Raw genomic sequence first — 24,169 nt, forward strand, 5'->3', positions numbered from 1 at the left:
ACTAGAAAATAAAGAACATTGGAATACACAGGAAAACAGTGGAAAACATAGAAAAATAAACGACAGAGGAAAACACAGAAAAACTAGAAGACAAGAAAATATAAAAAGATGATGGAAGACAGAAAAATAAATTAAATGGGAAAACATAGGAACCCCGGAAAAAATTTGACATTGGGAACCATAAAATAAAATGGAAGACAAAAAATATTTGACAATGAGAAACATAAAAAGTGGAAGACATAGGAAAATAAATGACATAGGAAAACATTAGAAAACATCAAAAAAAAAAAAAAAAGCCGGGTGTGGTGGTGCACGCTTGTAATCCCAGCATTCAGGAGGCTGAGACCAGAGAATCAAGGTTCGCGTACAGCCTCAGCTACTTAGTGAGGCCCTCTGAAACTCAGTGAGACCCGGTTTTAAAATAAAGAATAAAAATAGGGCAGGGGGTGTAGCTCGGAGGTCAAATGCCCCTGGGTTCTATCCCCAGACCCACACACAAAAAATTTAAAAATAGTGGAATATAGAGAAGGGGAGTGGAGGAGAGTCAGGGGAAAGCTACCAAGTGCTATGTGTTTGTATGTCACTATCACTATGAATCACCTTATGATGTTGGACTAGAATGCACTGAAAAAAGTATAAAAAAAGAAAAATACTGGAAGAGATAGGAAATATTTGACTTTGGGAAACACAAAAATATAGTAGAAGCATGGAACAATGTTTGACACTTAGAAATATATAAAAAGGCAGGCAAAGACACAGGAAAAGCTGGGTGTGGTGGTGCACGCTTCTAATCCCAGCATTTGGGAGGCTGAGACCAGAGGATCGCAGTTCACCGCCAGCCTCAGTTACTTAGTGAGGCCCTCAGCAACTCAGTGAGACCCTGTAAAGAATCAAAAATAAGGCTGAGGCTCAGAGGTAGAATGCCCCTGGCCCCTGGGTTCCATCCCTGCTACCAAAAAAAAAAAAAAAATGACACAGAAAAATAAATGATTGAAAAATATAAAAAGACAGTGAATGTTATAGTAACATAAATGGCACTTGAAAATATGACATTGGAAAACATAAAAAGACAGTAGAAGGCATAGGGAAATATTTAGTATTGGTAAACAAAGAGTCAGTGGAAGATATAGGAAATATTTTGCATTGCAAAACCTAAAAAGTGAGTAGAAGACAGGAAATATTTGAACTGCAAATCATAAAATGACAGTGGAAGTCATAGGCAATGTTTGACAATGGGTAATATAAAAAGACTGTGTAAGACATGGGAAATATCTGACATAGGGAAATATAAAAAGACAGTGGGACACATAGGAAATCTTAGACATGGTAACATAAAAAAGACATTGTAAGACATAGGAAATATTTTGCAGTGGGAAACATAAAAAGATAGTGGAAGACAGAGGAGAATATATGACATTGAGAAACATAAGGAAACAAAGGCAGACATAGTTAAACAGGAAAGAGAGACGATGTCCATCCCATTTAAATAGCCCATACCCATGGAAGAAGGGCATTTCTACTGCAGTCTTTTGGAGCCTGCTTAATAAAGCAGATAGCAGACAACACCATTCTGGTTTTTATCATGACCAGCAGGTGTATCCTTCAAATTGTTCTCCTATTGTGCTTCTCTACCTCCACTCTTTCTATAAGCCACAGATTCCTTCATCTCCAAGATATCAACAGCAACCCGGCATGTCTGAAACTCCTGAGGCAGCTGAGTGGAGAACCTGCTCATTGCCTGCATGACAGGATGGACTTCAAGCTTCCTGAAGAGGTCAAGCAGCCCCAGCAGTTCCAGAAGGAAGATGCTGTCTTTGTTGTCCACGAGATGCTCCAGAACATCTGTGACATTTTCAGAAGAAACATCTCCAACACTGGCTGGAATGAGACCATTGTCAACAATCTCCTTGTTGAACTCCATCAGCAGACGGACCACCTGGAGACAGTCATGGAGGAGGACAACTTGACCTGGGGAAACGCCACGACCCTTCTGCACCTGGAGAGCTATTACTGGAGGATTGTGAAGTACCTGAAGGCCAAGGAATTCAGCAGCTGTGCCTGGACAATAGTCCGAGTGGAAATCCTCAGGAACTTTGCCTTAATTAACACATTTATGAATGATTTCCAGTTATGAAGAGCCCAGCCTAAGCCTTTGGGACCAGACAATGATTTCAGACATTCTTCAACCAGCAGAGGCTCAGGACTGACAGTGAACTCACTGCCTTGGAAAAAGCACTAGACTAACAATTTTATCAGCTTATGAATTAAGTTATTTTATTCTTTGTTTAAATTTTTACCTTGAAAAATAAATTATTTATGATGCAAAACAATTATGGCAATTTCTATTTTAATTTGACTTATAGAACTACCTCTGATAACAATGGCTGAGTCCCTATTAGATGCTCTTTGTAAAACATGCCTGCAAAATAGTATAATTTCAGACCCAAGGAATTTAAGGAATTTAAAATTCAAGGAACCCACATGGAGTACACAAGGTAAGGAAAAATATGGGGGTCTTAACTTTAAAAAAAAATGAGATTAACTGCTATGTTTTTTTTTTTTTTTAAATGGGGGAACAAGTGGCGTGAGGAGTGGAGCCTGGGTATCCAGTGCTGCTACTTTGAGCTCTAGGCTCTAAGGTTGTAAAGTTGGAATTTGGTCATCAGGAAGGCCAAGAGAACATGTCACTTCTTGTCCTTACCCGAAGCCTTTTCTAATTACCTAAGGAATACTCTGTCCCTGGCAGGATTTTAGATGTTTGTATACCCCAAGTCTAAAGCTGATGAGTCCCAGGTACTACTTACTTGACACTTGTTAAGTGTCTTTCTTTTTCTCTTCATGGGACAGCCAAGATGTGTGGGTTCCTGTCTATCTCCAGGGAAAGGCACCAGAAGGAGAAGATCCTACTTATACCCCAACCATCTGGCTAGTGTTGTCCCCGATTTTTTTTTTTTTTTTGTGTGTGTGTGTGGGTCTGGGGATGGAACCCAGGGGCATTTGACCTCTGAGCTACACCTCCTACCCTGTTTTTTATTAGTAGTATTGTAATTATTTATTTTGAAACAGGGTCTCACTAAGTTATGGAAGGCCTCACTAAGTAGCTGAGGCTGTCTGTGAACCGTGATCCTCTGGCCTCAGCCTCCCAAATACTGGGATTACAAGTGTGAGCCACCACGCCTGGCTTGTCCTCAATTAAAACAAACAAACAAACAAACAAAAAAGCCTTCTCCTGTTTTCCCCCTCCAACTTGCTCATACAGAATTCTAGGAATGCTCTTTCTGGTTTTCCTACTGTTGTGCGCCTCTGAAACTACCCACTCCCCAAAGCCAAGTCCAAGACAAGTGCAGCTGATTAGATCTAGTTTTATGTCAAACAAAAAGCCAAGATGCATGGGAGAAAGGAAAATGGAAGTAGAGTAAAAGTCATCAGTTTTTCCCAGTGGTTACACTGGAATAATCAGGCTTTCTCAGGAGCTCTTTGGACACCTGGCCAGCATATGCCAACTCCCTAAGTTGTTGTCTTGTACAACAACTTGGAAAGGGGATCTTATGGCTATTGCTGTCATTTGCAGCTTCCAATGCCTGAGATGATAAGAATGAAACAGGCACTGCTGGGAACTTATGTACATACCTGGAACTGATCCTCTTCACCAGCACCCCTTAGGTGGGTGTAATTACATCATTTCATTTTACAAGGCAGGAAAGCACGTCTCAAAGAGGTTTCTAAGGTCACATACGCAATGACTACAGAAATGCAAAGGGAAGAATATTAGGAGTCCAGGCATTTTCTCCAATAACAGTATAGAAATCTGAGTCCTTTTGAAAGAAGTCAGCCTTCAGAAGAAAAAAAAAATGTCTGAAGGTTCAGAGAAGCTACTTACTATGGAGACAGTGATCCCAGGGAGCTCACTTCCAATTCAAGGCGGCAATATATCAACTGTGCAATCAAGTGCTGACCCAGAAGGCATAGAACTGTCCTCCCTGGAATAAGGAAGACAGTGAAACCTGTTGGGGATGAACAAAGGGCTTTTTGGAAGATGTTTTCTCACATGCTATGAGAAAATGTGTGCACCGATGAGATGAAACTCCATGATCTCTTATGAGATCAGAAAAAGATAAGAAAAAGCTGTGCACATGTACGTTTTTATAATATTGAACCTCACTATGATGTGAAATTGCAGTGCACCAACAAAATATTTTTAAAATAAAAAGTGTCTAAATACCTGATTCAGCTGGACATGGTGACGCACACCATGTAGTCCCAATACTTGGGAGGCTGAGACAGAAGGTTCACAAGTTCATGGCCAGCCTCAAAATCTTAGTGAGATCCTCTGCAATTGTGTAAGACCCTGTTTCAAAATTAAAAAAACAAAATAGGGCTGGGAGTGTAGCTCAGATGTGGAATGCCCCTGATTTGTGCCCAAGGCATAAATAAATAAATAAATAAATAAATAAATAAATAATTGATTGATTGACACAAGAGGGGGGAAAGATGGCTGTTTACATGAGGTCTTCCTGTGTGTATAAACCATAAGAAGTGTCCAGGTCCATGCTCAAATAGTATGGGGAAACAAGCATGGGGTGGCCAGACCTTTATAATGAGCCATATTGGCAGGGACAAGGCAGAGCAATGATGACAAAGCCAACTTCTCCCTTTCTGCCTCGAGCCTCAGGGCTGCAAGAAGTCAGGGAGAGGACACTGTGCTTCTACAGACATGGCTTAGGAAACGGAGCCACCTTACCTACATCTTAAGTCATAAGAAGACCCCTGGCAAACAAAATGGTCATGTATAGATATAGAAATGGGAATACAGATGCAGGACAGTATCAGTGCACAATTGCATAGTCTTTTTTGCAGAAAGCAAAGCTGACATTTAGGTATATTTAAACACTTATTTAATGTCATGTAAAGTACCTAAGTTCATATTACACCTAATCGGGGATTTGTTCATAAAATATTCTTAAGAGAAAGAAATGAGTTTGCCACAGTCTGTGAGATAATATTTGTAAACCACATATCAATCACTTGTATTCATTATGTATTTTTTACATGTCAATGTGAGGCATTTTGAAATGTACTTAAATGTCCATTGCTAGAAATACAATAAATAAGATTTATTTGGATAAATCCTCCAAATATAAAGTATATCATGTGTAGAGGATTCACTTAATTCTGTGTGATATATTTTCCCATTACTCTAAACCTCATTATGATGTGTCAATACACTGCACCATAAAATGTATATTTAATAAAAAGAAAAAGGGCTTATAGCCAAGTATTTCCATTACATATTTTAAAAAGAACCTCAGCTGGGTGTGGTAGTGCACGCTTGTAATTCTGGTATTCCAGAGGCTGAGATAGGAGGACGCAGTTCACGGACAGCCTCAGCTACTTAGTGAGGCCCTTTGAAACTTAGTGAGACTCTGTTTCAAAATAAAGAATAAAAAAAGGCTGGGGCGTAGCTCGGAGGTAGAATGCCCCTGGGTTCCATCCCCGGTACCACACACAAAAAATTACTACAACAATTCAATAATAAAAAAATACAAATGGGTAATATATTTGAGTGGTCATGTTTTATAAGTAGATACACAAATGGAAAGTAAGTATATGGAAATGATAAAGATTTCCTTGGGGCTTTTTGGTAGTTTAAGCCAGATAATGATTGTGAGGCAAGTTTTGATTACAAGGGATTCCCTTCAAATCCGAAGACCTACAGTAGCCACTGCCCTTCCTGAGGAAAGCCCACCAGGCTCGTGGGCTGAGTCTGCTGGGCTACAGGGGAGATGTGCCCAGCAGCTCTGACAGGGCTGTCATCAGTATGACCCTCTGTCTTGGCTGGTCTGGAGAGAGAGCCAGCAGGTGGTGGCAGGTGGGAAAGGGAAGCCAGCACCAGATTTGCCTACTACAGGCGTTTTCTCTAAATCTGATATCACAATGCTTGTTAAGTGTAAATAAAAGAACTGCCCTATGAATCTTTTTTTTCCTCAGTGTTAATTGTTGCCTTTTAAACATCAGTTTTTCTCAAAACCCCTAGAATAGTTAGTTTAAAACAAACTCCAATATTGAACTGAAAGTGTTCACCTAATTTAGTAGGTTCAAGCTAATTACTTAACCCATTAATTAATTTGATGGAGCGTACTCCAGAAAATTGGTCACATCAAAATATGTATCCTCAAACCAGCAAATTTTGCTTCGATTGGCCTTCTCTTTGAAATTCCTGTTCTGTTTTACAATTCCCTGTGTAGAGGGCTCTTGGAAAATCCGCAATGCATCGTTTAAATTATATCTTTCAACAATTTACTTTGGAAATTATAAAAATGGAGCCTACTTCTGAAGCATATTTTGAAGCCCCTCTTAAAATGAAAAGACATGCAACAGGCTGGGAGGATATATTTGTAAGTCACATATCTTACAATGGGTTTGTATCAATACAGAAAGAACTCTCAAAACGTAATGATAAGGCAAAGTATCCACTAAAAGTTTGGCAAAATATTTGAACAAGTGTTTAATCATAAAAGATACACGGATGGAAAACAGGACAGTAGAAAGTTCTCATCATTATTTGGCATTAGGGCAATGCAAACTAAACTCCAATAAGACACAACTATGTACTTATTAGAATGACCAAAGCTAAAAACACTCATCACATCAGACGTTAGCAAGGATACAGAGCAACTGGGATTCCATACTATGCTGTTGGAAAAAAATTTTTAATGGTACTACTTTGGAAGACCATTAATAGTTTCTTAAAAAGGTAAACATATAACTACCATTTGAGTAATCAATTCTACCCCCAAGAGAAAATAATGCATTGTTTATATACAGATGTCTACCTGGCTCTTGTAGATGGATGTTTTAGGAGCTTTGTTTGTAATAGTTTAAAACTGGAAACAAATCAAACATCCATCATATGTGACAGATTAAAAAATGACAGGATATTCATATAATTAAATTCTATTTGGTAATAAAAAGGAATGAATAAATGGGTTTTTTTGTTTTTGTTTTTGTTTTGGTTTTTTTTTTGTTGTTGTTGTTGTTGGTACTGGGATTCCTGGAAGCCCTTCTACCTCCGGGCTACATTCCCAGACCTATTTTATATTTTTATTTGGAAACAGGGTCTCCTAAGCCAGCGCGGCTGGCTTCGAACCTGCGCGATCCTCCTGTCTCCGCCTCCCAAGCGTGGAGATTACAAGCTTGCGCCACCACGCCCGGCAGGAATGAATAATTGAAACATGTACAACAACAAGAAAAGATCTGCAAATAATTATGCTGAGTATAAGACATACCAAAATGGAGGGAATTCTGTATTATCCAATTTATACAAAATTTTAGAAAGTAATACTAGTCTATAGTGGCATTATTAGGGATGGGGACAGGGGTATTGAGACAGATTTCAAAGGGGTACATTCAGATGTTTGGTGAACATGGCCATGTTCACCAAATTGATTATGGTGAGAGTTTCAGGAGTGTGTATATATGTCAAAAGTTATCAAAGTGTTTAATTCAAATATGTACAGTTTTTACATCAAATATACTAAATTAAATAAAATAAATTAATTAATTAAATAAATAAATAAAACTATGGTATGCTGGACACAATGTCACATAAAGGATAAGACTAAAGAAAAGAGATTCTTCCCATTGGACACAGAGCTGTGTCTCCTGCTTTATCAAATCAAGGCCTGGAGGCAGGACATGGCTAAGCAGCAAAAGAGATCCAGAGAAGATCATGACAAATGCCACCAGTAAAGACACTGAGAAGTCATCAGTAAGTTTTTAAAAGAACTCTTCTGGGCTGGGCATGGTGGCATGCAATCCCAGCATTTGGGAGGCTGAGACAGGAGGATTGAAGTTTGTGGCCAGCCTCAGCTACTTAGTGATGCCCTTTTCAACTCAGCGAGGCCTTGTTCAAAATAAAGAATAAAAAAAATAGGGCTGGGTGTTTTTCTCAGAGGTAGAATGCCCCTGGGTTCTATCCCCATTACAAGAAAGAAAGAAAGAAAGAAAGAAGAGAGAGAGAGAGAGAGAGAGAGAGAAAGAAAGAAAGAAAGAAAGAAAGAAAGAAAGAAAGAAAGAAAGAAAGAAATTATTCTGGCTGAGATGGAAGTTGTGAGCTCTTCCCCAACGTCTCTGAGGACCTGAGCATGAGATTTTATTTTCTAAACTCTTGATTTTCCTTATATCTTTCCCATGTCGCCATTCTGGCTTTCTATTCAGGAGTCTAAGAGGCAACTCCTACATTCCTATATTTGCATTGAAATTATTCATTAAAAAAGTAGAAGTCCCATCTGGATGTGGTGGTGCACGTGGAGGCTGAAACATGAGGGTCATAGTTTCGAGGACAGCCTCAACAATTTAATGGGACCCCATTTCAAAATAAGAAGGGCTGGGGGTATACCTCAGAGAAATAATGTTCCTGGGTTCAATTTCCATAGCCTAAATATAAAGGATACATTTTAAAAATTAAGGTACCTATTCAGTGGGCTGCTTATCATCTTAACAAAAACTGATTTTGAAGTAATCGTCCTCATGTTCATGACAATTTTTAAGGAACGTTTTCTACATCTCTTTTAAATCTCCTTTCTATCCTGCTAGACTTCCTTCTTGAAAGTGTTAATATACTAAATCTGGCATGCAAGATAAAATCACTGTATTCATGGATCTCATCTTATTCTCTGCTGTGTCCTCCAACACCAGGCACTCAGTAGTCAGGTTAAAATAAATAGGCTTCTTGGACCTTTAATCCATGGGAACTTTCACCTGACTCAAGTTGGTATTGGTTCGTAAGTGGGTCATGGAATTCAATACAAGAAGAGAATTTGTTCATTCTCGCTCATTGGAAGTTGCTCATCCAACTGTCCATCTGAGGTGTTGTTACCTCCACTTTAAGCTCATAATAAAACCATCCAAAGGTACTAGGTGTGCCCGTATACAGCAGTATGGCTGGTGGAGGGGACAGTTATATGAGCTGGCTGGATGATAGGTTCTGGTTTCTAATTCCACTATAATAGGTTACAGTCCACTATTTTTTTAAATTTTTTATTGGTGCATTGTGGTCATACATCTTAATGGGGTATAAGATGGTGGAGGCATACATGCACACATCACCCAATTAGCCCTTTCCCAATTTCTGCCCCATTCCCTATCCCTCCCTCCTTCTCATGCTTGGCTTAGTGATTTTACAGTCCACTATTATTGTCTACTTCTCCTGAAGCATCCTTTTGTAGCACTTGTTTCTCCACATGCATATTGAGCCGCTCTCTAGGTAGGGACTAGATGAGTGGGTCTAGCTTCATGTTATTTGAAGAACATTTCCATAGTCCCAGACCTTTCTGAATCTCCTTCTGGAAGAGTACATATTAGTACACATTTATCAGGACCCATTAGGCAATCATTTTTGTAGTGCATGATTGGAGAGTTGTGGAGTTGAGGATTAGATTGCTTTGCTTATGAAATCATGTTCTTTAAATTCCCAGGTTTCACCTTTTCAACCAAAATGTCCCCTAAAACATAAAAGTGTGGTCACAAATGATTCAGGATGGTCAGTACTGACTCTGTCCTGTTGTACCATAACCTGCTACCCTCTGGTCTCCATCATTGTCAAATCCATGCACCTTAAAAAGCTCAATGATATTTGTTGAATTTGGCTTTCTTTATTCTATCTAAAAGAAAATAACTGAACATTCCTAGTGCTAGACAAGACACTGAGCTTGGGCTATACCAGACTCAAGCTGGGGTTTACCAAGTTGACAGAGTATCCAGCTTTACTGTGAAGGAAAGTGTGACCGACCGCCAGCCACCAGCCAGGGTTACAGTGGCTATATTGTATTGTTGAGGCTTCCTGGTCTCCCATCATCCCCGCTCAGCTTGTGCTAGCTCAACAAGCAATGTCTAAGCACCTGATTTGTTCTTCATTATTGTTACGTAATTCTGAAATTATTCCCTCTTGCTTCCTGTTTGTCTTTGTCTTCTATTTTATGAAACTGGTTCTAATACTCCTGTAATCTTTTCTGTTTCCACTTTGAGGTTTGTAGCAATCAAAGGAAGAGAATATGTAAGGGTACAGAAGAGGTAATACGTTTCCTGTATGACTTTCAAGACATTACAATCTTCCTTTGTGGTTTAACTTTCCCAGAAAGTGAAAGAAAGCAGTAATGCAAAAGGGAAAAAAAAAAATCAAAGCACAAAGGCAAATTGGAAAGTAAACTTGAAAGTGGAAAAGGAAGTGACATCTTCTCTATCCAAGTGACAAACTGTCACCCTAGGAAGACACCGGCCAGGGATTACAAGTTCTGCAGAGAGACAGGTTGCAAGTCAGCCAGTTGCCGAGAAAGAATGTGCAGCTACGGACAAATCCAGGAGAGGGCAGCTGACTCTTTGAGGCAGGCTGCTGCTGCCCGGAGCACTGGTTTCAATCAGCTTTGCAAGATTAGAGGAGTTATTTGTTTATTTGCCTGTCTACCTATTCATTCATCGGTTTACTTTGTTCACAATCCACAGAGATTACCAGACTCTGGGGATTTACTTACACCAACCCACACTCAAAAAGTAGTGGTTTACAGACCGGATGGCCCTTTTGTTAATGCTATCTTGTGCTGACTGGCGAGTTGTTAGAACGTGGCACCCCTTCCTACATGCTCGTGCTCACAGAGATGATGTTGGAGATAAAAATGTTTATTGGTGAGGTAATAGTTAAAGGTAGGTAAGCAGATGGTCTTAGGCAGATGTATATCCCCGTTGCTATAGCTGGGTGGGTTTGTTTTCCACAGCATTAGAAGAGCTAAAAGATGTCAGGTGCTTATTTTGTCCAGGTGTTGTTGTAAGCACAATACCTACTGAAGTATATGTGGTTATCATTCTCATGGAGCAGAGGAGGACACTGAAGTGACCAAGGCCGCAGAGTCAGTGGCACCTCGGCAATGACTCTGGACAAAGTCCACCGTTGAAGCCGCTGGACCTCACTTGTGCCTGAAATATTATTCTTCAATATTAATTTCTACAGTTATAAAAAGCATATCTGTCACTAAGTTCAGAGACACACGACAAGGGTACACTATCTTTTAATCTTCCGAATTCTAGGCTCATCTTTCAAATGATGTGCTTGAGTTAAACTGAGTCTTGAAATTCTCTGTTCCAAAGCCCACAAACTGTTGTGTGCATGTATGTCAGGATCACTATGAACTATACTATGGTATGAGACTCTAATGCACCAATAAAAATTTTTAAAGTGAGAGAGAGAAATTATTTGATGCCATCTAAGATAGTTTCAGACATCATCCAGGGAGTTAAATATCCATTTTAAATTATTGTTACCATCTTTGGTTTTTAAAAGGTTACTATTTTCTGCCATAGTGTCCAACACCAGTGATCCTTAAAGTATATCCATCATTTAATTTTTCTTAAGAAAGAAGGGGAAAGTATAAGAAAAAAATCATAATTTTTCTCTTCAATACATTCTTTTGTATTTTCTGCTGATCTAGGAAAATCGCCATGTTTTGTTTAAGTGTTTGTCCCTTCTGGCTTTGTCTAGATTTTTCTCCTCACCCAGGTATGAAAATAAGTATTAAGCTAGATAGTGCACTGGCACACTTAGTTCAAAGTACCGATTCAGACATTTGTGTTCAAAATGTATACTTTTTATTGATATCACACACAGAAAGAAAGAGGAAAAGGAAAAGGAGAGGGAATGATATAGAAAAAAATCCAGAAAATTAAAGCTGTGATACTAACTCTTTAAAAATCCCCAGAATGTCTGGAGACATGCTTTTTCAGGCAGCTGTGCAACATTATCCCCGCGGGGGACAGTTGTGCTACATCACTTGCTCCCAAAGCTCCTCCTTGACTCTGTGCTGCTGGCTCTGGAGATGCTGTGTGCCTGCACTGCCCAGATGGCAAGCTGCTCAGAGCCATGGTGACCAGAAAGGCTTCAGACTTTTGAGTCAAATGGAGAGGGTCTCCATGCTGTCGTGTCTGAAGGCCAGGGGTGACTTTGGACCGTTTCAGGTGCGTGTGGATGGGAACCAGCTGGGGATGGCACAGTTGCACCTGGTGTACAGGAGATGCTCCAGCACATCTTCATGCTCTTCAGCATCAGCGACTCTCTGGCAGCATCATGAGCAAGCTCTCGGGAAAATTCAGAAAAGAAAGGACGTGTTATTTCTCAAAACAACTCATCTGGTCAAAGAAATGGCTCTTTTTTTTTTAAGACTTAAGTGTAACCATCACCTCTATTTTTATGCCAGATGAAAAATAGCGATAGTAAGTGGGGAATTATTACAAAACGGTATTCAGTGCTGTAAGTTACAATGAGGCATCTCAAACAGAGATGTACAACTCATAGTGTAGAGCAAAAATACCTTCTGTGTTTATTTATTTAAATGACTTAAAATGTTTATGCTGTTTGTAAAGTATTAAATGTTCATAAAATGACTGTTTTATATTTTGTATAAAACTACTGTTCATTCTTAAGTTGTGTGGAAATAAAAGCTATTTTTAAACCAAATTTCTGCCTTCAGCATACTCTAAATAAAAGCCTAAAGTTGAATTCCACAAAATATGCCCAAGCAAAGTACCTATATAAAGAAGAAATGGACAAAGCCCAGCACAGGCCATGGCAGAACCTATATTTTTTTTTTTAAAGAAGGCAGTATGTTATCACCCCAAGATATACCTCAGAGCTGGAAAGAAGTAATTTATAGAGAAAATCCCAGAGCATGGGCAAGTCACCTGTTTCTTATTTATAACTGGAGATGATTTAAGGTTTGGGGACACTGAGGTAACTCAAGAGCAGTCAATCAGTATCTGTCCGTGGTCCTGGAGGATTTTAGAGGAGGCTGAGGAAGAAAGCATGAGTAAGCCTTCTATACCTGACCCAACTTCAATATCCCAGTTCTAACTCCTGTATTTTAAATATTGTGAGCATAAATCAAGAAAATATCCCTGTAATCAAAATACTTACAACAATAATTTATATCAGAATGTCCTTTAATATTCCAAGAGGGTTCCATATTTATTCATATTTTATTTGACTCTCAAAACTCACCTATGACAATCAATGAAAACTTATTTATTTATTTATTTGTTTGTTTATTTATTTATTTATTTATTTATTTATTTATTTATTTATGGTGCTGAGGATTGGACCCAGAGGGATTCTACTTTTGATCTATACCCCCAGCCCGATTTTATTTCTCATTTGGAAACAGGATCTCACTAGGTTGATGAAAGTCTCAATACTTGCTGCGCTGTCCTCGAAACTGTGATCCTCCTGTCTCAGCCTCCCAAAGACTGAGATTACAGATATGCACCACCATGCCCGCTGGAAATATTTTTATCATAACTCCTCTTACTTAACAAATACCGTTTGCGCTCCTACTCTATTCTATGTCTTAGGTCTGGTTCTATTTAATAGAGCCCAAAGTTAAGTAGAATTTTGCTCCTGCTTCAGGTTGCATATTATCTTCAAAAAGTAAGCCTAAGGAGAAGAGATGTTAGGGTTAGAAGGTGGTATATCCCAGAGGGGGGTGGGTGTGAACATATTAACACTACTAAGACTTGTACTTTCTGGAACTTGAGAAAAAAATCCTGATTAATACATAGAAAAGACGCCGGGCGTGGTGGCGCACGCCTGTAATTCCCGCGCTTGGGAGGCAGAGACATGAGGATCACGCAGGTTCGAAGCCAGCCGCGTGCTGGCTTAAGAGACCCTGTTTCCAAATAAAAATACAAAATAGGTCTGGGAGTGTAGCCCAGAGGTAGAAGGCTTTCCAGGAACCCCAGTACCACAATAATAATAATAATAATAATAATAATAATAATAATAATAATACATAGAAAAATTTTGTGGTCAAACCTTGATTAAATGAGAGGATACCAGAATGCAAAATGTTCTTCAACAGCTATCGTGAGATACACACACACACACACACACACACACACACACACACACCTATCTGAGCTAAAGAATAAAATATATCAAAGTTTTAAGACATAGGATTAACAAATCTATTTATGTATCAGCAATAAAGAATTCAAAAATAATATTAAAAATATTCTACTTACTATTATATCAAAAACTATATTTTACCCCAATATGATGTATGAATATAATATACCAATACAAAATTTAAAAAATAAAAAATAAAAAATAAATAAAATGCTCCACCCAAGTATGCATTCCCCCCCAAAAATAATAAAAAACAAAAAAACCTATAAAACATTTGGTATTAGATTTAGCCAAAGAAGTATAAGATTTGTACACTGGAAGCTACAAAATATTGCTGAAAGATATTTTATTTTATTGTTTTGCGGGTCTGGGGATGGAACCCAGAGGCATTTGATCTCCGAGCTATACCCCCTGCTCTATTTTTTATTCTTTATTTTGAAAGAGGGTCTCACTAAGTTGCAGAGGGCCTCACCAAGTAGCTGAGGCTGTCCACGAATCACGATCCTCAGGTCTCAGCCTCCTGAATGCTGGGATTACAAGTATGCACCACCACGCCTGGCTGCTGAAAGATATTTTAAAAGACTGAAATAAATGGAGAAATATTCCATATTCATTGATTGGAAGAGGTAATATTATTTAAAATACTCTCTAAAATGATCTACATATTCCACATAATCCCAATTCATATACTACTGCTGCCCAGCCTTGCAGAATGATGAAAAAGTTTGTCCAAAATTTTATATAAAACTGCAAGGATCTCTGTATAGTCAAAGCAATCTTTAAATATAAAAGCAAATTGGGGGGTTTAACTCTATTTTGAAAATAAGCAAAAAACCACAGTAATAAAAAATGTGGTATGGGCAAAAAGGTAAATATATCAACCAAAGTAATAGAATTCAGAGTCTAAAAATAAACTGGTAGATCCCTGGCCATTTCATTTTAAGTAAGGGCACTGCAACCAATTAGTGAAGAAAGAACAATCTCTCAACAAATGCTTCTGAGACAAGATACTCACATGCAAAACAATAAAGTTTGATTACAACCTCACATCTTATAAAACTATTCAAAATGTATCAGGAGCCTAAATGGAAGGGCTAAGTCTATATGATAAAAAAGTCATTTCTCCAAGAAGATATTCATATAGGCAATAAGAACTTGAAAATGTGACTAACATCAGTAGTCACTAGGGCAATGTAAACTCAAACCAGAAGACATACCACCTCACACTCATTAAACCAAAACCAGAAGAGATACCACTTCACACTCAGTACGAAGGATCTTCAGAAGAATGGGAATGAGCCTACCATATGATCCAGCAATACCACTTCTGGGCATCTACCCAAAAGAATGGAAACCAAACTATCAAACAAATGCATGCATACCTATGTTCATTGTCACACAATTCACAATTGCAAAACTGGAACCAGCCAAGATGTCCATCAATAGATGAATGGATTACAAAATTATAGGATTGTACACAACGGAATTTTACTCAGCCATAAAGAATAAAATTATGTTATTTACAGGGAAATAGATGGAACTGGAGAACATAACGCTGAGATTAGTCTATAACTTATTTTTTACAAAAAGTAAAAAATTGGATGCTCTCTCTAATATGCTGGACCTAGGGAGAAAAAGGGTCACAGGAGGAACTCTAGACAAAGAAGAAAAAAACATCGATAAGCAAATAAGGTGACTTAACTGAGAGAGATGGAAGGGGGAAGAGGTAAATTCCCTAATGAACATGAAGTAAATTCATAAAAATATCAGTTGATCACTAAGCCAAACATGAGAAGGAGGGAGGGAGAGGGAATGAGGTAGGAACTGGAGAAGGGCTAAATGAGTTATGTGTGCATGTATACCTCGACCATCTTGTACCCCATTAAGATGTATTACTACAATGCACCAATAAAACATTTTTTAAAAGGGTAGAATCAAATAAATGGAATGAGCTGTGACCAAAACATGAAGAAATGGGAAGCCACATACATTGTAATGGTTTACTGTGGTAATGGTCAGGGTTACAAAGTTTTGACTCAAAAAGTCTGATCTTCTGAACAAAGCAGGAAAACACCAATCATCAATTACAAAACAGAATGATATTTTCTAATGGAAATATTGCATTTGACAAGAGACACTGGCTCAGAACCAGGAGGAGAACCAGGAGGAAAATGAAGAAATATCCACAACGAACCAGTATTTTAGAAGTGATGGAAAGACACAAAAGATACTGAAAGAAGAAACAGAGAAAAATATGCAGGATTTTGAAAGTAAGACCTAAATCTGAATCGGCAAAACTGAGCCTTTTATAAAAATAAGAAATAAATGAAACATAAGGTCTGGGGACAAGATGAAATTTTTCTTCCTATGGGGGCCTAGGTATAAAAGATAGGAAGGTATGCTAGGTCTTAAATATTTCTACTAGAACTCCAAGATGGGAATGCTGTTTTTTAAATAAAGTATTGAAACAGGAAAGGGAAATAGACTGGTTGGTCTCTGGTTACCTTGTCAGTAAATTAAAATGATTATAGTACTATTAAAATCATTATAGAGCTGGGTATCATGGTGCACACCTGTAATCCCAGTATTTGGGAGGCTGAGGTAGGAGGAGCGCAGGCTTGAGGTCAGTCTCAGCAACTCAGTGAGACCCTATTTCAAAATTAAAAATATAACAAAAGCTGGGTGTGTAGCTCAGAAGTCATTCAATCCCCAGCAACAAAATAAAAAACTAACATTATAGAACTCTCTCAAAATATTTCAGTGTGGATTAATTGCTTTAATTTTTACAAAGTGTTCAGGTTACTACTTAGCACTTAGTATCTGTTCCCTATGTGTTAGCTCTTCCATTTGAATATGGTTTGAAATTTATTGTCTAATGTTCTGGGATTTGAGCAGGAAAAGCAAGGTAATTCCAAGAGAACTGGCCAGGGAACTTTTCAATGCCAATTCAATTATTCACAAGGGAGAGACAGAAATAGCCATTCATTGGATGATTACACCAAGCGTTTTTGGAGCAGCTACTCTGAGTTATAAACACTCAGTTTATAACTGAGTTATAAACACTCTGAGTTACAAACACTGTTGCTAGGTGCACACTCGCTGGCTATCAGGGCATATCTTGCCTCGACAGTTTCCGGTTTCCCCTTCTGTTCAAAGAGTTTAAAAAGTTTTTTTTTTTTTTAAATCAGAATAATGTACACGCCTTTCAGGCAATTAAAAAAGAAATCCCCTGCTCGATGAAGACTGGGTGCTCTCAGCTCCTCGTATCTGGCTTAAGGATCTGCTTTCAGTTTCCTTTTCTACTCTTGCATCATCCTCTGTTGTTTTTGTACTGCTGATGATGAGATAAAACTAAATTTAACAGTAAGGGCTAACTATTGGGACTTTTATTTTGTGCTGTTTCACATTGAAGAGCCAGAAACAGGAAGCTCAAACAGTAAATGGGTAAGGAGATGCACATACATGCGAGGAGAGAGGATGGAGAGAATTCTTTCTCAGCTGTTCTTATTCAGAGTTCTCCAACAGAACCAATAAATTGACAGATTAAATTAGATTAGGTAGGTAGATAATAGAAGATAGATCATACATTCATACATACATACAAGAGGGGACTTGTTAAGAGGGGCTCACACAATTATGAAAGCTGAGGGATCACATCACAGACTATCTTTGTAAGCCAGAGACCTGGAATGCCAAAAGGATGGCTCAGTGCAAGTCTGAAAGCCTCTAAATCTCATGATTTAATCAGAATCTGATGATGTAATTTGCCTCCAGTCAAAGGTCTGAGAACCTGGGGTATGTGTGTATGGGGTGGGAGGGGATACTGGTGTAAGTCCTGGAGTCCAAAAGGCCAGAGAGCCTGAAGTTCTGCTATCCAAAGGCAAGAGAAGATGAGTGTCCTAGATCCAGGAAAGAGGGAGAAGGTATTGTCTTTTCTCTCCCTGTGTGTGTGTGTGTGTGTGTGTGTGTGTGTGTGTGTGTGTGTGTACCTGCATACACACAGGTCCTCCAGCAGACTGGATGGTGTGTTCTCACATTGATTTTGTCCACTCAGTTCACTGACTCATGCCAATTTCCTCTGGAAACACTTTCACATGAACATCCAGATATTATGCTTTACTAGTTCTCTAGGTAGTACTTAATCTAGTCAAGTTGACTCCTAAAATTAACGATTACAGCCCCTAAGAGATATTGAGAGAATTAAATAAATATGGTATAGAAGAACTGTCTGGAATCCAAAAGCAAAGCAAATGCAGGCTTAGAGAAAACTAACATCTATCCCGAAGAGGGCTGATGTGGACTTTTTGGCCTGGCGGCCCTTGTGGGTCCCAGGGCCATCGACCCCCTGGTAGGAGCATTCCAACTGTGGCAGGGGGTGGAGACTGGATGCCCTTCTCATTGTCTTTCTTTATAGAAAAAGAAAAGGAAAAAAAAAAGACATACCTTTTTCTTGCCAGCTGCAAAGTTTATGGCTAACATACTATAATAAAAGACAGACCGACAAGAGAAAAGCACAAACTTATTTAACCAGTATATGAGTCATACAAATCTTCATAAATGGATATTAAAAGACCCAAGACAAACTGTGTGCTAATGCTTAGGCTGGATGAAGAGTGGCCAGTTGCGGAGCTTGATGACTAGACAGATCTCATGGTAATACCTGGGGGGCAAGACAAGGCCTGTTTGCTCAGGCACTTTTTGGAATCTATGCTTTTGTTCTTTTCTTCTAGATATAGGGCAGAACATCTGCCACATAAGTGTCTTTTGAGTTACTTTTGGGGAGGAAGAGCAGCAAATTATTTGATGGCAAACTCACACAGAAAAGAAGATGACTTTCTTACTTCTCTGGCTTTTGTCGATCTCCAAGATGTCTTATTCTAAGGTAGCATGCACTCCAATACTAGCAAGAGTTAGACAGAAGCCCCAACAAAGTGGTCTATTAACAACTGGATCGGTGGTGACCAGGGAAACCGAGAAACGAGTCTCATCACAGGCTTGCAACAAGACATCCAGGATGTGGGAAAGGACGAAGGAACAGAAAGTGTCTGAGACCAGTGGCTCACAGATCTTGCCTGCAGACGCCGCTGCGGCACGCCTGGCTGCGTCACAGGCCTGGACGTGGTTCTCTGCCTGCCAGCTGCTGGCTGGGGCTACAGAGAGGCCCAGCTGGGCAGAAGCAGCTCCGGGCCGAGTGAGAGTGATGAGACAGCAGGTGGAAGAAAAGGAAGGCAGGCTCTCTTTCTCCCTTCCCTGAATGTAAACCTTTCAGTGTGGTTCCCAGGTTTCACAAGAAGTCTCTGTGGCCAAGCAAAGCAATTAGAACTTTTGGTGAGATGAACACTTATCTTTAGTATGGTGGTTATCGTGTTCCCTTCCTTCCTTCTGATGAACACTCACTCTATTTAGTGTGGATTGTTTATCTCTCTTTCTTTCTTCCATCTTCCCTCCCTCCCTCCTTCCCTTCCTTCCTTCCTTCCTTCTTTCCTTCCTTTTTTCCTTCTTTCCATACTCAGAATTGAACTCAGAGGCATTTTATCTGTGAGCTACACCTCAGCCCTCTTTTATCATTTATTTATTTATTTATTTGGTGGTGGTACTGGGGTTCCTGGAAGCCCTTCTACCTCTGGGCCACACTCCCAGACCTATTTTATATTTTTATTTGGAAACAGGATCTCACTAAATTGATGAGGACCTTGCTAAGTTACTGAGGCTGGCCTTGAACCTGTGATTTTCCTGTCTCAGCCTCCCAAATACTGGAGTTACAGGTATGTGCCACCACATCCAATGGAAGCTACTGCTTTTCACCCAAGTTGTTTTTTACTTTCCTGTGTCCTCTTTATCATCTTTCTTTCATGGACTTTGCTCCAAGCGGAACCTGGAGCTATTCCATTGTCACTAGTTCTGGTCCGAAAAGTTTGTCATTCTGTGATTTGAATAAGACAACCAGTAAAAAAAAAAAAATGATTACAAACCCATAATACTCATACCTAATTAACTGTGCAAATAGATACTTGTAAATATTATCAACATCAGTACTTTAAAAAAATGCTTTGGCTTTAGGACACGTAGATACATCTTTAAAATTAAGAAAAACCCTAAAGAGATGGTGCTTTGTTTCTATGTGTTCATATTTCCATATTAGAGTTTACAAATTAGAAATATTTAAGTATTTATTCATTGAATGCTCACATGCACATACATGCAATGAGATGTTATTCCCACTTTAAATTAGAAAATGTAATGGAAAACTAATTTTGTTCATAACTATAACAATAATAAAGTATGAAATGAATAGGAATAAAACACATCAAAATAAGCCAGGAGTGATGGCTCACGCTTGTAATCCCAGCATTTGGGAGGCTGAGACCAGAGGATGGTGGCTCACAGCCTCGGCTACTTAGTGAGGCCCTCCGCAACTTATGAGACCCTGTTTCAAAATAAAGAATAAAAAATTAGGGCAGGGGTATAGCTTGGAGGTCAAATGCCCCTGGGTTCCATCCCCAGACCGGCAAAACACACACACACGCACACACACACACACACACACACACACACACACATCAAAATAAACCTCAGAAAGAATGTACACAATGTATAATTAAGCCAATAGTAAAACTCTATTGAAGATATTTTTAGAATAGCTCAATAAAATGACAAGATTAATCTTTTATTAATGGTGAATCATTAATGGTGAATCATGTTACCATTTATCATTATGTTCCACTAAATATTCCAACATTACTAAATAGTTAATAAATAAAAATACTTTATGGATTGCTTAATCAATATCCACTAAGAGGTTAATGAAGAATAAATATTTATTCATTAAATGCCTGTGTATTTCTCCATATGATGGAATAGCAGCATAGTCCTCGCCTGCAGCATGATTCCCCTCCTTCAAGATACTTCACACCCACCATGTGCTAAAACGTTTCTCGCTCACATTAAAAATAATAATAATAACAGGTGGAAGAATGGCTAATCTTTACTGCTGAGCGAGGTGGAGAAAAAAATTAGGCTCAATTTAAAGAGAAGAATGATATGCTTTGTATTCACTTCTGGTTATCTTAATTAAATTAAAATTCAATTAAAGCCAGTTCTGCCTGTAAGGAGCTTGGAAATGACTACTCTGTCTTAACAACTACTAAATGTTGAACAGACTCAAAGATTAATACTTTTGGGATCAGTGAGGGGTGAGAACGCAAAAAAAAGTCCAGAAGTCGCAGCCTACTGAAGCAGAGACTCACTGTGGAGCCTGGAACCCACTGCAGGAGCCAGGGCCCAGGGAGAGAAATGTGAGCAGTAGCTGATACACTGCTGAAGACTTATAGTGGGCAGCTATGGCTGAAAACTTTAGAGAACCAAATCACAGTATGCCCCCACATTTTTTGAGTTTTACTTGATTCCCACAGTAACTGTTGGAGAAATGTCCCTTAGGGCTTCCAGCAGAGGTAGAGTTCAACTACTTTATAGAGCTTCATTTTTCTTAATAGAAAAAGAGAAATATCACTCCAGTTTTTGATTTGAGGAAAAAAATATATACTTAGCTCCAGTCCATTCTTACCATCCTGCCCCACCTAATTCAGGGTAGGGGATTTACTGAAAAACCTTTGTAAAGTTCTCAGCCCTGCCTGAGGCATAAAATGAATTAAAAAAATGAGATCAAAGAGTAGGATTATAAAACACTTCCCCTCCTCTAACACCTTATCACCACATTTTAAAGGCCTCATTATAACAGTAAAATTAGAAAGCATAGTAAAAGACAAACGCACACACATACAGAATTTGATTGAGAAGGCATCGCATGTGGAAATGATGTTGGAAATATCAGGCCAGGAATTCTAAAAAATGATAAATACGCTAAATGGATATTTTTATGGATAGAGTAGACAACTTGCAAGGAGAGCATCTGTGGGCCATGTAACCTGGGAGATGGAAAACCTAAGAAGGAAGCAAAAAGAAATGATAGAATAAAAAAAACTGTAATAGAAATGAAGAATCTCTTTCATGGGCTTATTGGTAGACTGGACAAAGCGAGAAAAGAGGCTTTGACCTTGAGGGTATGTCAATAGAAGCCTCTAAAGCTGAAAAGCAAAGAGAACAGGGACTGGGTAAAAGAAGAACAGAATATCCAAGGATTGCGGAACAACTCCAAAATGTGCGGCACACACATAATGGGAGTACCAAAAGGAGAAAAAAGAAACATAAGGAATATTTGAAACTGTAATGACAGATCCTTTCCTCAAAGTAATGTCAGCCATTAAACCACAGATGTAGGCTGTCCAGAGAACACCAAGCAGGATAAAATCCAGAAAAACTACACTTTGACATGTCATTTTTGACCTGCAGAACATCAAAGCCAAAGGAGAAATTCTGAAAGAAGCCAGAGGAAAAACATTCCCTGCCTGTGGAGGAACAAAAGCAAGCATATCTGCTGGGCTTCTCCTCAGAAGCCATCCAGGCAAGAAGAGAGCAGAGTGACTTCCTGAGGCAAACAAGTCTCGAAAGAATGTGATACCAGTAGGCCTGCTTTGCAAGAAACGTCAAAAATGTTTTTAAAGAGGAAAAAAGCCTTATCAGAAATTCAGATCAACTTAAAAAAAGAGTATGGAAAAAGTAAATAAAGATAAAAATACTTTCATTTTCCTTACACTTCATTGATCTAACATGTAGCATTTAGTTCAAAAGAATAGTAACAACACATATCCAATTCTGGTGTTCACATAAACATTACACATAAGTTTTGACTATGGTAGCTTTGTGATTTATTCTGAAGCTGGAAGTGTGAGGCCTTCCCTTTGTTCTTCTTATCCAATGTTGCTTTGGTGCTCTAACGTTGGGTGCCTGCATGTTTACAGTTTTTGTTTAATCTTGGTGAACTTATTTCTTTGATATTTTACAGTGACCTTCGTTGTTCCCTTGATTCCAGGATGACTGACCCTATTGCTTTTTGGCCTTTGGTGGAGGCTGTACATCATGAAAAGAATGTGGTAGAGGAACATCAATCACTTCATGTCCAGGATGCAAAGGAAAGTGAGAAAGCAGCCAGGGTCTCAAAATTCCCTTCAAGGACACACCACAATTAACTAAAGACCTCCTACTAGGCCAGGCCTCCTCAAGGCTTTACCACCTCCCAGTGGCACCCCTCCAGAGATGGAACCTGTGACACTGGACCTTAAGGGGCCATTTCACGTCCAAACTATTAAGTACTATCTCTTTAAATAGTTGTCATTTCTTTGTGTTAGGAACCTTTGAGTTCCTCTCTTCAGGTTCTTCGTACAATAAATAATAAGTTGTTAGAAGTGGGGCGTGATGGCACAGGCTTGTAATCCCAGTATTTGGGAGGTCGAGACAGGAGGATCTGGGTTCAAAGCCAGCCTTAGCTACTTAGTGAGACCCTGTTTCAAAATAAAGAATAAAAAATTGGACTGAGGGTGTAGCTCAGAGGTAGAATGCTCCTGGATTCAATTCCCAGTGCCACACAAAAGAATATAAATATATATTTAAAATATATATTACATTAAAAAGTTTATATATAAACTTTATATATAAATATATATATTTATATATAAAATATATAATATATATAAATATATATATAATAATCTGTTAAGAACTATAGTCACTCCACTATGCTGAAGACTACTAGAACTTATTTCTTCTGTTTAACATTAACTTTTTTGTGTGTATGTGGTACTGGGGTTCCTGGAAACCCTTCTACCTCCAGGCTACACTCCCAGAGCTATTTGTATACTTTTTTTTAAATTTGGAAACAGGGTCTCTTAAGCCAGCACAGCTGGCTTCAAACCTGAGCCATCCTCCTGTCTCCGCCTCCCAAGCGCGGTGATTACAAGCATGCACCACCACGCCTAGCTAGCATTAACTTTTAATAATGCAAGCAGTTTATGCTCATTACATAAAAACTTCAAATGTGAATGAGACAAAATATTAAAACTTAGCAATATTTCTTAAATTCTTTCAAACAAAGTGTACTAAGTTATCCAAACACATAATAGCCTGCTATCTTTTCATCATGGGGAAAACCCCATCCACAAATGGTTCTAAAGGTACAAAGTGAAAAGGGAGAGATTTTTTCTTTCCTGCTACACCTTCACCCTATCAGCATCATCTCTTTAAGTAACTGCTATTAGTATTAGAATGTCTGTGCCTGGAGAAAAAGATTGTATGCATGTATCAGCACACATATGCAAATTTTCCTATTAA

At 38.7% G+C, this 24,169-nt stretch overlaps 1 protein-coding gene across 1 annotated transcript; it reads left to right on the forward strand.

Annotated features, from left to right (window-relative positions):
- Positions 1-1,582: 1,582 nt before the first annotated feature.
- On the forward strand, positions 1,583-2,134 carry LOC308272206 (interferon beta-like; the record flags this gene model as incomplete). Its single annotated transcript, XM_080708972.1, has 1 exon — positions 1,583-2,134. The coding sequence occupies one exon, from the start codon at positions 1,583-1,585 to the stop codon at positions 2,132-2,134; it is 552 nt and encodes a 183-aa protein (XP_080565098.1).
- Positions 2,135-24,169: the final 22,035 nt, after the last annotated feature.

This window comes from Muscardinus avellanarius (genome assembly GCF_963383645.1).
Source record: "Muscardinus avellanarius genome assembly, chromosome: 13".
Lineage (NCBI taxonomy): Eukaryota > Metazoa > Chordata > Mammalia > Rodentia > Gliridae > Muscardinus > Muscardinus avellanarius.